Source organism: Haemorhous mexicanus, chromosome 4, assembly GCF_027477595.1.
Source record: "Haemorhous mexicanus isolate bHaeMex1 chromosome 4, bHaeMex1.pri, whole genome shotgun sequence".
NCBI lineage: Eukaryota > Metazoa > Chordata > Aves > Passeriformes > Fringillidae > Haemorhous > Haemorhous mexicanus.
In genome coordinates this window covers 47,867,523-47,882,140 of record NC_082344.1, presented here as the reverse complement: position 1 = coordinate 47,882,140, position 14,618 = coordinate 47,867,523, and the positions used below count along the sequence as shown (strand labels likewise).

Below are 14,618 nucleotides of genomic sequence, written 5' to 3'. Positions count from 1 at the left end.
TATAACTGTAACTAACAGGGAGACACAGCTCATCTTTGTTCTGACAGCTTTCACAGAACATCTGAGGCTGAAAATATTGCCTAGATGAGGAATTAAGGTAAGAAAGTTGCCTTCTTAGCTTCTTTGTACTCAGTAGGGAAACAACTCTCAATCAGAAGATTTTCATACAGCAGTATCAGAAACTTTGCACTCTGAGCTTGTTTCCCCTTAACCATATTGATAGAAACAATAAATCATGAGAATGCTACATGATAATTTTACAGAGAATAGCTATTTGTGTGTTAGTAAAGATATTAGGAATCCTTTGGCCAAAAACCATCAAGCATGCTGTGATTTGAACCAAGATTTCAAGAGTTAATATTAATTTTTCTTTAAGGTAACTACAATACACACTTCACAATTGTTGCAGATATGAAATGTTGTACATAATATAGAGTCGCAGTTAAAAAATAACAGTAAACCAAAGAAAGTGAAGTAACTTTTAATTCCCTTTTTAAATGTGCATTTGAATTTAATACAATCTGTAAGGCACTCTCATAAGTAAAAAAAAAAAAATTAAACATTCTTTTCCAATAAGGACAGTTACAAGGTAATGGTATGCACATAAAATATAAACTTATCTGTAACTGATAAACAATGAATGGATGCATTGCAACATAATGTCACTTCTGTATCATGACACTACTCTGAGTAAATATTGGCACTGTAAATGATTTCTCATTGGGGTTAGGAACTTGTATTTTCTTCATATCCCAGTAAAAAATAAACTCTTCAATAAATAAATATATAAAATAAATATTTGCTATCTGGAGATGTATAAATAGGTCCATCCTGAAGAAAAGTTCCAGTTTTGACTACTATGTATTGACATCTAACGTCCATCACTAAAGTGGAGCCTGTAAAACTTCACACACAGTTCACAGGATTTATCACTATTTTATAGTCCATTTCTTTCTATTTCTTCCAGCACTGTCTCATCCATATGATGTAGATGGTTCCTTGCTAATCTACAGGCCACAGGTAATCCAGACAGAATTGCCAGGAGTTGGTTATGTTTTCAGAAGTCCCTCTTCCCCCTGGTGCTGGCTACCAAAGAATTCAGCAAGTCTTGAGGAGGCTGGTCCACATTCATCTTTGAGGCTTTGTCTCCTAAATCCAGTGGTTAGAAAACAGAGGCCTGCCTTTCTCCAAGTGGGTTCTTCACATCCAGCATCCTAGACCGCTGCAGGTTCCTCATGCTGGCATTGCCATGAAAGCATGGGCAACAGCTCCAGTTTGCATATTTGCCAAAGCTGCCTCTTTCCTCAGCTGTATCCTAACACATCTTTGTATAGTTCTGGAACTCTTTCAGGATCCACAGGCCGGGGCAAGAAATGTGTGAATTTCTGATGTCTTTTGGACCTTGCCCCATCTCTGGGAGTACCATCTTTATTAAGTGCTACAAAGTACCTCCGCCCTGAATCCCCATGTTTGTAGACATTGGATGAGTAAGTGTTGTACCAGTTTTCCTCAAATTGTTCCCTGAAGATGCACTCAGAAGTTAGTTTCTCCTACAGAAAGAAAAAGAAAAATAAGTTAAGCTGCCACTAGATATTTGAAGACATGAAAAAAGATATTATAAAAATAAACAAAATGCTTTAGGCTTTGTGTAGCCTTACTGTTCATTTAAATGTCAAGAAACCAAACCCAAGAACAGTATGTAGATCTGACAGTGAGTTTAGAAACTTGAACCTGTACACCTACAATTTTAGATTTTAAAACATTAATTAGTTAACATTTCCTGAAAGAAAAAAATTACTTATTTATGATTTACTTTAAATTCATCTTGAAATGAATTAAATTATATAGAGTTCTGTCTTGGGCTAGCTGCTGTTCTATAAATGAGATTTGGTAGAGGGACTCAAACGCAATGGAGCAGAGCAGGGAGTATTTACATATTTCTTTGTGGTGTGCATCACTTCTCATATTTTAAACTGGAATGACCACAAAAAAAGGAAGTGGAGAAGCACAAAATTTTATGTATGAATACAATATAAGAATATAAGATGTATGAGCTGATATGAAAGTGGTACTTACAGAGCCATAGAGTTCTCCCTTCTCATTCATTCCAAGGTAAAGGCCACTGTCCACGCCTCTGATACTGACCAGTCCCACTGCCACACTGATGAATTCAAGGATACCTGGAAAAAAAAAAAAACCTGCTTTAATTAATTTTGTAACCACAAAACACATAGCATCCAAAAACTCAGTTGAAAACAAATAGAAAATGCACATAAGATAGTAAATGTGGCCTAGTGTCTCTGAAATTTCAAATACTAGGTGAAAATGTACACAATGTTCACAGGAAAGCAGTCTGAGAAGCCTCATCTAGGAACATGAATCCTTCACCATTTAAGAAACTTTTTCAAAACATTGAATATGAAAGGATTTTATTCAGCACTGAGACTAAAGCCATTACTACCATGCTGTTGGAGTCTTTAATGATTGTACACTATTTGCTAAACTGGCTACTCAAATATTGGAAGATCGGTTTGAATTACCTGAAAATATACTTTACTACTTCTACAGAGTTATCTTAAAAAAACACACCCATTATTAGGTCATTTGAATGGAAATCAAAGTACAGATGGGAATTTTATATAACAGAATCTACCCACAGAAAAAGAAAAGTATTTGCCAGACATCTTATCTAGCATATGGGCCCACACCTCTTGACACAACTTGCTGTCTTTAGTGCAGGCTTTTAAAGTACATAAAATATGCTGCTTTTTTTGCTACTGTTTGGATTATAACGTTATTTATAGTACATTTGCCCAAAAATGTAATATATATTAATAAAGTATTTGAGACATGAGGTACTATTTGAAGCCTGAATTTGGCAAAGTTAAGCCAACATATTTAACCAATTGATATGCACAGATTACAGCACATCCAAAACATGAAAGAAAAGGAATGTGTGAACTGGCTTTTTGGAAGTTGTTAACAACATAAACAAAGCCTCAAAAAGAAGTGCCAGAATCATATCTAAGATATTGCTGTTCAGCAGCAAAACCACAAAACGTTTAAAAAAACCCCTGAATAAGGTAAGTAGTTTTAAATAGTGCAGCTGATTATGACTTTTTGACTGTTTACTATTTATGATTTCAGAACAATTTTCAGTCTCAGACTGATGGACTATCTGGATTAACCAATAATTTAAAATGTTTTCAATTTTAATTGAGCTTCGGCAGGTTTCTTAGTTGTATTAACAAACAGCAAAGAAAATAAATCCTTTACAAAGAGTAAGCATTAAAAACTGTATCACACATAAATCATCCTCGTTTTCCAGTTCATAAAGCACAGAGTCCCATAAAGGTTTGGAGGCATTTTGTCTTTCTGATATCATTTTCAAAGCCACTCTTTCCCAAAAGCATAATAAGCAGGTGATACAACCCACAAAGAAACCACATCAGACAAACCTGCCAAGAGTAGTGGTAGAATAAAGGTAGTACAATTCTAAAAAGCCCAGTAAATGTGAGATCTATAGCTAACTTGATTTTCCCTTTAAAGCAAACATTTATTTCATGTTTACACGCTGTAGGAAATCTTCCTTCTGAGAAGAACTGTCTGTTTCACAACTGCTCTTCTACTTCTTAAAACATCTCTGTGTTATAAAAGCAATTAAGAGCCATTCCAGCAGATTGTTTTGACTATGAGGAGGATGATAGGAAGCTCTTTAATCACCTTTTTACGACTGCTAAACCAATACACACCAAAACTCACATGTAGTTGACAACAGCAGGTTTGTTCAGATGTCTAGCCTCTACAACTACTATTTAGGATTTACTCTCATATCACAGGTTGTCTTCACCTCCTTTGGGTTTATTGGCAGCGAAGGCTGGCTAGAAAGCATTTTTAGCGCTTAATCAAAGAGGCATTTTAGGCTCTTCTGCTTCAGGTTTATGTCCTTCTGTGAAGCAAAGCAGTCTAGTGCAGCCTAAGGATCAGCATGGAGAAGTCTGTGACCAATACTGTTTTACAGAGGCCCAAGAAGCTCCGATACCAATAGTGAATACAAAAAGGATCAGTCTGACTCCCGACCATTACCACTAAACAAACCGGAGTATGCCCGTGCTTATAGAGCCTCAGCACAGGCTGAGCAATGCCTGCCTCCTGCCTCACCTGGGATGCACAGCCCTCCCTCACTACCCTGCCCTGGCGCAGACCCCATGGCCAAACGCCGGAGGGTGAAGCCTTTCTGCTCTGAGAACTCATCCACCTGCCTCGCCATCACCAGCATCACATCTCCCTCTCACGAGCACGACTGCTCCCGCCCAGGTACACACAGAGGCGCTCACACACACACCCACCCACACACTCGGGGCCGCGCGGCAGCCGCCTACCGAAGAGGCTGTGGTCCTGGCGGGTGCCCCGCACGCTGCCGTCGGGCAGGATCTGCAGGTGGAAGCCGGTGCGGCAGTACAGCTGCCGCCGCCGCAGGATGCCCTGCAAGTGCGCCAGGTCCGCCGCCGCTGCCGCGGCCGGGGCGCGGCGGTCCCCCCGCTCGGCCGGGGCGCGGCGGTCCCCGAGCAGCGCCGGGCGCTCCCCGGCGGGCGGCAGCAAGAAGTGGGCACCCACCGGCTGCCCCAGGCCGTCCAGGCCGCCCAGGAAGCCGCCCACCTCGGCCAGCGGAGCCATGCGGGCGCGGGGCGAGCGGGCTAGGGCGCGGCGGCGGCGGAGAGCGGCTGCCGGCCTCTCCCGGCGGGCATGTGGGGGTGCGCGGCGGAGCCCCAAGCATGGGGAGCCGGCAGGGCCGAGCGGAGCGGACCGGAGCCGAGCCGTGCTGATCAGAGGCGGTGCGAGCCAGGCGGCGGGGTGCTGCTCATCAGCCTCACGCGTGTGTATATATATACGGCGGTCCCCTGACATATGCTAATGAAGCCGCTGCGGGGAGGCCGCGTTTGAAATTGTAAACCGGCTCCCCCTCCGCTCGCACCTTCCTCTGATCTGCGGTGACGGCGGGGAGGGGGCTCCGGGCGCGCCCCCCGCGCGCTGCCGGGCGCGCACACGCGCGGCGGGGGCGGGGGCGCGGGCGCGGCCCCTGCGCGGAGGGGAGCGGAGCGGGCAGCGGGGGACGGGCGGGAGCTGCCGGAGCATTACGTGGACAGGTGCAAGGAGAGGCAGGAGGGAAGAAGGAGAAAGGGCGTTACCTGAGGGTTAGACCTGCCCAGACACACATGAAAGAAAAAACCCGAAGATCTGACAGTTTTACTCCCTGTTTCTAAAACGCTAATAAAATGTACATGCATTACGCTTCCCTTTTATCGCTTCAACTACAAGGAGGGGAATTTCTAAAGAAATTGGCATAGTCAGGGAGGTGCTTTCCCCTCTGCAAATTCTCCCTCGCATTTATCATTAATGTGACACTAAACTGATCTATCGCATTTGGGTATTGACAGGAGGTGTTAAAAACATAAATGGGCAGCCCGATAGTTTGGGATAAATATTTTCAAAACTTTTGCAGAGAAGAAGAAAGAAAGATTGTGGCTCATCTGTGGGGTTTTTCATTGGGCCCATAGCCAAGGTCTGTGAGCATCAAAAATTAGCAATATTATCTACTGAAAGATCCTCGTTGTAGTTCTACAATATTTTTAGTCGGTTTAGGACTTTGTTGTCCTGTTCCAGAGGAGCATATGCACTTTTTTCATCCCCAGAGTAGAATGGTTCACACAGGAAAATATATTTTGGTGGAAAACATATTCACCAATGGTAAAACAACACTGCGTTAAATCTAAGAGTTTGACTTTTGCCATCTTTCCTGCCTTTTCTGTAAAGTCTGATGAATTTTAGGGCTTAAATGACATGACCTATCTCAGCATCTAAGATATGCAGTTCTTTGCCAATGTTAAAACATGGTATTAGAGTATAAAATGTAAAGATCTTTCATAGTTAATTCCTTCAAAAGTTCAAGAGAATCACTTGGTGGTTTAGGGTTTCATTTAAACAAAAAAGTTGCAGAGAATCATGAGAGATTAGTTCTCCGTCTTGCTTCATGGTCTTTTCAGTCACAGTCTAAATCTGAGAGATCAAATGGATTTGACTGCTTACCTTTATTTGCTATGGAGTATAGGGCTAATTAATTGGCAGGTGCTTTAAAGCAGGTAATGTGACACCTTTTCATCATTGCAGTCCTAAGTACTGCCCCTGTGTGCACCTGAATTATAAAAAGGCTGCTTTAAAGCAAGTGATTTACTGTGAAGGGATTTAAAACTGAAAAAATTAATGCTAAATACAATGATCAGATAAATCACCTCAGAGGAGAGCACAGGCAGACCTGTTCTGAAGGCAGTTACAGATAGATGTTATATTATTTTACCTTTCAGATAACAAGAGCCTGTCATGTGGTGGGACCCAAAAATCCACCATAATCGAGATTTCAAAGCACATCTGTGTAAACATTATCACATCAGTGTAAAACATCAACCAATGAGCTTTCTCTTTGAAGCAAATCTACTTAATTGTAGTGCTAAATCAAAGAAATAGATCAAAGTTGAATAATCTATATGGCACCTATTTCTCAAATAGCCTGTTCACTGATTACTCAAACACACCAAAAACGTTTGAAACAAACATCAAGTATTTTTATTGACATGACTGGCAGGTCAAGATCAAACCGCTCATCACAGCTGCTGAGTTGCAGGACATGCACGAGGATGGTACAGTTAAATGGAGGAAGTATCTTGTTCTAAGCATAAAGATGCTCCCATACAGATACTGTTCCTGGGTCCAAGCAGTACCCTTGACTCCTACAAACAGTAGAGGGGTCTTCGATTCAGATAACGTTCACTGTCTCCAGCAGAGAAGGGTTGGGGTTATTTTGAACAAAAAAAGTCTTCAGCAATCACACACTGAAAGACCCTTATGGCTAAATCTTTCCTGTTATATAATGGAAACATTTAAAGTAGAGCGGAATACATAACACTGATCTTTTCTGAGTGGAGTCTTTAATGTCTGGGAACTAAACCGGTTATGCTGTTTTATAAAGTACCAGAAAAGAAACAAAAAGATAAGATTTTTTGTGTGTGTGTTTGCACTAGCCATGTGACAGGAAAAGATAACACTAAAGATTTTTTTTTGCACCTTCTGAAACTATACCATGGGAAGTTAAATAATTTTGAAGAGTTTTTTTACAAGAGTACATAATTCAACTTAAAGTATACAGTGCAATCTAATCGACTCTACGTATACTTCCTAGAGACGGCACTCTCAGTGTCATTGAACAAATATATATGTGGTCAAGTTTTTATTTCCATAGCAAGTAGTTAGGACTTCTACAGACAATACAATTACTGTATATTGCCTAAGAATAGTAAAACCTAGTGGCCACCGAAGGAGTGGAGAATGTAATGACTGAAATTTTTCATAGATAGTCTGTACATATATGGAGAGACAGATAGATCTGCATTTCTATAAAACTCCTGTTAGCTACAAAACTTTAGGTCCTACAATTTATTGCACCTTTGTTAATTTTAGAACTCCCTCACAACAGTTCTGTGCCAGCCATAAATTTTTAATGATATAATAAAATATAGGAAAGGAAGGGTTCACTAATACCATATGAAAGCAAACATTTGGTGGAACAAAAACCATGGAGTAGCACACAAAGGGATAAGTCCAGCTGGAGATACCTATGTATCATGGCCAGTTTCAGATTCTTCCCAGATTTGGACACAAAAATATGGTTCTGCTTTCAGGAAGGTGAGCAGAATATGCACAAGTTACAAAGAGTGCCTTTCTAAGCACTGCAAGTCTGAGTGAAAAAGGTGTATTTTTGTGCAGATTTCACTAGGAAGAACAGAACCTTTCCAAGGCTCCATGTACAAATTAGGCCATAATCTGATGGCCTTTAATATGCAATACATGCAGATTTAAAAAATTTATACATACATGTATATTTATATTTAACTATTTAAAAAATGCAGATGAGGAAAAAGCAACAAGATTTTTTTTTCCTGTAGGAAGGAAGTTCTTACACCTTCATGCTTTGTTTTATTTCTTTAATTGAAGACAAAAATTCATAGAGCTTTTTAAGATTCATGATTTTACCATCCGTTTTTGTGGACACACATGAATAACCCTATATATGCAGAATGGAACAGAGAAGCTATTGCAATGAGCACACATTTACATGGCTACATCCAGTGAGATAGACTGTTTCCAAATGCCTCATTTGGCAGCTTTTTTATTAGTCCTGTAAGTGAATAATTGGATTAAAACAACCTTAATTTATTTAAATGACATGCTTTCTGAATCTCTGCATACAAGATGTTCAGACAGTGTATGTTTTTAGACTTGCTGCACAAATAAATTTTCCTCTTGTTCCTAAGCAAACACTTCACCAGGGGAGTTCTGCCTAAAATTACCTGGGTGTAAGTAGTTGCAGATGTGAATTGAATTTTTGAAGTGAAAGAAATTTTAGCCTAAAGGTGTTATTGAAAAGTCAGTAAAATATGGCTAATTAATTTCAGGGAAACAGTCTGAACAGGGAGATAACTCATGGTTCATGACTACTGTTTAGGTGACTGATGAGCTCTTGACAGGTTTACTTTGAGACACCACACTGACCAAAAGTGGTTTCTCTTCCAGTCAAACCAAAAAGGTAGACTATTTGAAAAAGGTAATTGTATTGGTGAATGATGTCTCCTAATGAGGCAGCTAGAACTGATAAGATCCAAGAGCCACATTCTACAAAATTTTCCAGACTGGATGCTTAGTCATGTACTTGCAAGAAAAGTACTTGTGTTTGAGTCATGCTAAGCATCAGAAATTATTATTGCCTTGACTCCTAAATGCTGGTCTCCATATTGGCCTTTAGTCATTGAGTAAAGAGATATAACTCAGACTTGCAGACAAGGATTTTGCCTGGGAGTCATACATATACAGTATTTATAAAATAAAGCAGTGGGTTATTAAAAAAACCCAAAAAATAGTTTTTGAGAGTTGGGAATAATGAAGTCAAGGGAATTACTAGATGAATGAATTGGCTTAGAGTATTCTAAAATTTTGAAAGAAATGCAGTAAATCCATCATTCAGCCCAGATACCTGCCTTTCCAGCCATTGCTCTGAGATAACTCAACCTTGGCCATGCTTGCAGTTAGTTGCATGATCTGACAGACTGTCAGTTGACAAAGATGGCCACACTTACTCCTTGACACATATCTTAACCGCTGAATGTAACTGAAAATGCATGAGTGTCTTAAAAGGTATCAAGATATCATTTGTGTATTTTTCAAAGTCTTGTTCATAATAATATAAAGTCATTCGAGACTGGGGGGGGAGGGGAAGAAAGGATGCATGGCTGAAATTTGGTGAAAATATACTTATGTAAAGAAGAAAAAGACTGAAACTGTAGCATTAAAAAAAAAAAAGCCATAAGGTGTGCTGTGTCTTGAAATGCTTGTGTGCAGTTCATAAAGTTTCATGTTAATGTAGGTTGTGATGCAGGTTGTACCAGGGAAGAATGCCCTAACGTGAAATGCCTGACAAGATTTATTGCCCATCAATATCAAGCAGGGACAAAAGACTATGCTCAACTTTCATAAATGGTCTTCAACGAGTTCTCGGATATACTAAGGAAGCTACCTGTCGCCAAGAGTATTTATCAGAGGAGAGGCTGTTGACATGGCAAGGCCGCATCGCGGCATGGTGCAGCACACCGCCCCGGGAGCAAGGATGTGGAGTAATGCGGTGGGGCTCTGGGCAGGATGCTGAGCACAGCCGACCCGCACTGAGCGCGCAGAAGGCAGCGAGGCGCACGCACGGCTCTGCCGCGCTCACGGCACTTCCCCCGCATCACCCTGCCCCGGCACTTCGGCTCACACCGCGCGGGTCCAGCTCCGTACCGGATCGCCGTGTTGGGTCTGGCCACCTCGTATCTCCGCTGACTTGGCCGCGCCCCGCCTCTGGCACAGCCCGTCCCGCTGCCTGCCGCCGCCAGTCCCGGGAGCGCGGAGCAGAGCCCGCGGGCAGCCCGGCGGCGGCGCGGGGCGGGGACTGCAGGGCCCGCTCGGTTCCCCACCCCCTTCCCCGCTTCTCGCGAGGCTTCTGCCGGCACCGGGGGCTCGGTGCGCCGGGCGCTGGGGCGGAGCGGGGCTATGGCCGCCCTGCGCTCCCTGCTGCGCTGGCGCCGCCGCTTGGGGCTCGCGCCCGGCGCTCCGCCGGCCCGCCGGCTGTGGGGCGGCGGCGGCGGGGCCGGGGCGGCCGGGCCGCGGCGGTGGCGGCGGGAGCTGGGCTGGGCGGCGGCGGGGGCGGCTCTCGCCGGGTTCGCGGGGTACCGGCTGTCCGAGCGGCGGCGGGAGCCCTCCCGGGAGCCGGCAGCCGCCGAGCCGGGCGGGGCCCGGGCGCTGCTCCCCATCCCCGTGGCGGCCGCTGCCAAGGAGACGGTGACGGTAGGTGTGTGCGCCGCCCTTCGCGGGGAGCTGGCTCTGCCGGGGCCCCTCTCCGGGAGGGCGCTCCCCTGGCTGTGGCGCAGAGGTGACCCTGCGTGGAGCCAGCCCCGGGCCGGGAGGCGAGGCAGGGCCCCAGCAGGAGCTGTCAGCCATCGGGAGAGACGGGCTGTCACCGGAGCGCGGCCGCGGGCAGTGGCGCGCCTTGGCTGCGCCTCGCAGCGTGAGCCCTGCCTTTCGCCTCCGGGGCTGTCCTAGTGAAGTCTGTCTTTAACAGAAAACGCTGGTTTGCAAATGGAACAGCTTCTGGCAGTGCAAACCCTGAGTTTCGATTTGTACTTAGGACAGTTACCTTTCTAATACAAAATTTCCTGTAGAGTGAAAGGTTTACACTGAACTTCCAAGAAGTGACGGCATTGTGGCAAATAACGGTTCAGTTCGACTAATTCAGCGAAAACACCGGTTGAGTAACCAGGGGTAACAAGAAACAGTTGGCGTTCACCTGGAAAATGAAGTTTCCTGTGATAAGGATGAACTCCTGCACCGCAGCCTATGTAATATATGGTAATCATAGGGTTGGGGTTTTTTTCATTTAAAATGTCAAGAGCTGTGATTAGGCAGTTTGTCAGAGTGGCATCTCCTAAGAGTGGAAGTCAGTGGTGCAAATAGCCTGCTTTCTCTATGCTGAGTTTATTTTATACTGTCTTTGAGAACAGGATCTGCCTCGATATGAATGTTGTTCACCCTTTTGCCCTGCATTGTCAGCTCAAAGGCAGATTCTGTTGGGGGCATCCTTTATGAAGGGAAATTGAATCTGATATTTTTGATTATTCATGGTGTTGTGTCTGGAGTGTGTTACTGTTGCACAGAGGACCAAAGACAATCTGTTTCAGTTTTTCATAGTGTTTTGATTTTAAGGAACTTTACATTGTTTTACTTAGCCAGTCTTAATTTTCTTTAAAAGGAATTTTCTTTAAAAGGAAGTATTGCTGCTGTACCTTTGAAAGTCAGTGAATTTACTTGGATGTATGGTTATGAATTTTCATACACATCACTGTAAAAGCATTGAGGTTGAAAATTAAGATCTAAGTTTATATTTCAATTAAAGTAAAACTAAAAAATAATTAGAAAATGTTATACCTATGTACACCTATTTTTTAAAAAAATAGGTGTACATAGGTATAGGCAGCAACTGTCTTGAAGCACCTTGCTCCTGTATGGCAAAGGGCTCTTAATTAATTTGGTTTTCTATTTGCATAGCAGAAAATCTGACAGACTAACTTGAAATATGTCCACTCAGATTCTGTGGACTAAATCCAGACTGACATCTGAGAATATTAGTTTTATGTTGCAGGTTTTTATTTTTGAATGATTGGTCTAATTGATTTCCAATTGCATGCCTATGTACTCAGGATTCCTGAAAAAATATCCTTTCAATTAAAGCCCCCTAAAAATGAGGATCAAATAGCTGTTAAATTTTTGGTTGTGGGTTCCTGTGGTTTTTTTTTATTATTGACTCTTGCTCCACAGAATGGCTTGTGGGGAAAGACCAACGTTAATCTAGACGGAGAACTACCATGAGTAGTTTGACCATGAGCTCCATCTGTTATCCATTTATAATTGCCCTCTGGACTTGTGATGAGCACCAACTCTTTCAATACAGATTTCTGAAACATCTCCAGAGATGGAAAAATGGATGCGAATATTGTGTTCAAATTTCATTGAATGGTCTTCATGGTATTCTGCAATGGTATTGTATTGTAACATCCTTTGTTAGAAGGCTGAATTAGTGTTGCCTGAGGGGCAGTAACATTTTTTTTCGTGATTTTGAGTGCTGAGCTTTCAGCTTTAATAGTGTGTAAGAGTTTAAAAAGTCTGATAACTTTGAAAGTAGAAAATTCTGTCATGAAAAGTCATAAAGGTGTCAGTCTTACTAGGATTAAGGTTGGAGCTCTTGGATCTACTGTTGAGTGTGTTTAGAGTAATCACTGGAGAATGATAACCTGCAGCTTCTGTATAGATGAGTTTGATGGAACTGTGATGCATGTTTTGCTAGGATATTTTTGCAGTTTTATCAGGTACTGACAGGAAAGAATGATGAGGCTCAAGTATCTCGGAATCCTCTTCAGCTGCTTTTGGTTGTTTCTTTATTCCTGATGCATAAAGTCTGACACTGCTTTCTGGGGTTTTCTAGTTTCTAAAATTTCCCCAGTTCCCCATTTCATTTCCAATCTCAGGCTGCCTTTCATTCCACCGAAGCAAATCATGCATCAGCTTTTCTTTTTCCTCCCTCCATCCAAGCCACACTCTTCTACTTCATCCTAATATTTTCATTAGCATGTTTCTTCCTTAATCATTCCTCTAGCAGCATGCTTTTCCCAAATGCTATTTACTTAGATGACTGGAAGCAGGAAGTGGTGTCTCTGCTGTCATTGTCTTGGTATAGAGATCTACAGCAGCTGGTCAAAGCAATTACACCAAATGTTTCTTGCATCACCCCTGGGGGACAGTATAACCACTGGAAGAGACTCCAGTACTGACAGTAAAGGGACCAGCCCTTGCGAAACCTGGAATTCTTTCCTTTAAGACAGCTGTAATATGTAATGGATTTGTATAAACTCTCTTGACAGAGAGTCTTAAATTTTTTTTAAATGTTCTGGGAAGAAAATCTATGTCCTGCATTGATTTTCTGTTAATTTTTTTTTTTAAATCCATTCTGAAACAATAATTGAGGATGGATAATTTCATTTTTAGAAGTTAACCAAGTTATAAACTGAAGTCAGTATCACAGTGTAAAGTATTCAGATACCCAGGGTAGTTACAGCTGTCTCACCTCTAGGGTTGTGGTTAACCTTGGCCAGCAGACACCACACGGTGCCACACAGCCACTCCACCCTCTTCTAGCAGTGGAATGGGAAAGAGACTTGGAAGTGTAAAAGTGAGAAAACTTGTGGGTTGAGATAGAGACAGGTTAACGAGCAGAGTAAAGGCCACACAAGCAAAGGAAAATAAGCCATGCAAATAAAGCAAAACAAGGAATTGATTCACTGCTTCCTGTGGGCAGGCAGGTGTTCAGCCATCCCCAGGCAAACAGGTCTCCATTACATGTAATGGAGACCTGGGAAGACAAATGCACTGAATGTGTGTGTCCATTTCCTCTGTCTTCCCCAAAGCTTTTATTAGCAAGAACAATTAATATATGGTATGAAATCTCCCTTTGGTAAGTTGGGGTCAGCTGTCCCATCTGTGTCTCCTCCTAGCTTCTTGTGCACCTCCAGATGACTCAGTGGTGGGACAATGTGAGAAGCAGGATGAGCTGTGATACTGTGCCAGCATTGCTCAGCAACAGCTGAAACATCTCTGTTATCCACACTTTTGGTCACAAATCCAGAACATAGCACCCTACCAGCTGCTGTAAAGGAAGTTAACTATCCCAGCCGAAATCAGTACAATGCCTGCTATTGAACTCCCATAAATCTTTTTTACTTCCTCAGAGGAATTTTTGTAAAAGTGTGATAAGTGAAGTGGCCTTCTTGTTTCACTCAGGCAGCTCCAGTGGACAGCAGAATAGTTTTCTGATACTTGCAAACACTAAAAAAACAGGGGTTAGTGTAATTTACATATTGACTCTCAAAGAACAACTGTCTTTTCTGCGAGGCCAGCTGCTTCCACATAATGTTCATATGGCCTGGGAAAGTATTTTGAGAGTTGTGCTAGTCCCAGTTACTATCCCTACAGCTGACATTTCTTTAGATTCTGTCACTGAGTTGAAATAGTGCTTGGCAGTAGTGACAGAATATTTAAGCGTATAAAGGTATAATGTATGTCTTGATAGTTGGTTGCTTTGTCCTACTACTGTCTTCTAGGATTTATGACCCAGGAAATTTTAAAAGGGGTCTTAGATTCCAGGACTAATAATGATGATTACACAGATGTTCATGTGGAACCTTTTTAACCAGTTCAAAAATAAGGTACATCATTTGAGACTAACGGGAAAAAAAATGTGTTTGAGACTTGTAGTGAAACAATGTCAAAAGTGTCAAAATGGTCTGCCTATCTGTCTCTGTGTTCTATAAAATTGTGGAAGTATGAAACCTAATGAGCGACAGATTTGTGAGTTTATGTAAGGATAAGTAAGAAAATGCTGTTTGCCAAAAGTCAAGTAAGCTCTGAAATGTGTCACCAGCATAGGC

General features: G+C 42.5%; 2 protein-coding genes across 9 annotated transcripts in view; one reads left to right on the top strand and one right to left on the bottom strand.

Annotated features, from left to right (window-relative positions):
• Positions 1-526: 526 nt before the first annotated feature.
• FGF20 (fibroblast growth factor 20) lies at positions 527-4,908 on the bottom strand. Its single transcript, XM_059845636.1, has 3 exons — positions 4,383-4,908; positions 2,077-2,180; positions 527-1,550 (listed from the first exon to the last, which is right to left on the bottom strand). Exons 1-3 carry the CDS (start codon positions 4,906-4,908, stop codon positions 1,305-1,307), a joined length of 876 nt encoding a protein of 291 aa, XP_059701619.1. The 3' UTR covers positions 527-1,304.
• A 5,218-nt stretch (positions 4,909-10,126) lies between these two features.
• Positions 10,127-14,618, top strand: part of MICU3 (mitochondrial calcium uptake family member 3) — a 52,444-nt gene continuing 47,952 nt past the window's right edge. For all 8 annotated transcript variants that reach the window (XM_059844746.1, XM_059844748.1, XM_059844742.1 and 5 more), the window contains exon 1: positions 10,127-10,428. In XM_059844746.1, coding sequence (XP_059700729.1) covers positions 10,135-10,428 — 294 coding nt within the window. In that variant the 5' untranslated portion in view covers positions 10,127-10,134. The remainder of the gene's footprint in view (positions 10,429-14,618) is intronic.

What these genes read in the sequence shown, in the direction of transcription:
- FGF20 (XM_059845636.1), bottom strand. Translation starts at nt 4,908, where the DNA reads ATGTCAGGGGACCGCCGTATATATATACACACGCGTGAGGCTGATGAG. An exon ending in CCAGGACCACAGCCTCTTCG is followed by an intron (nt 2,181 to 4,382) that starts GTAGGCGGCTGC and finishes TTTTTTTTCCAG; the next exon opens with GTATCCTTGAATTCATCAGT. An exon ending in AGGGAGAACTCTATGGCTCT is followed by an intron (nt 1,551 to 2,076) that starts GTAAGTACCACT and finishes TTCTTTCTGTAG; the next exon opens with GAGAAACTAACTTCTGAGTG.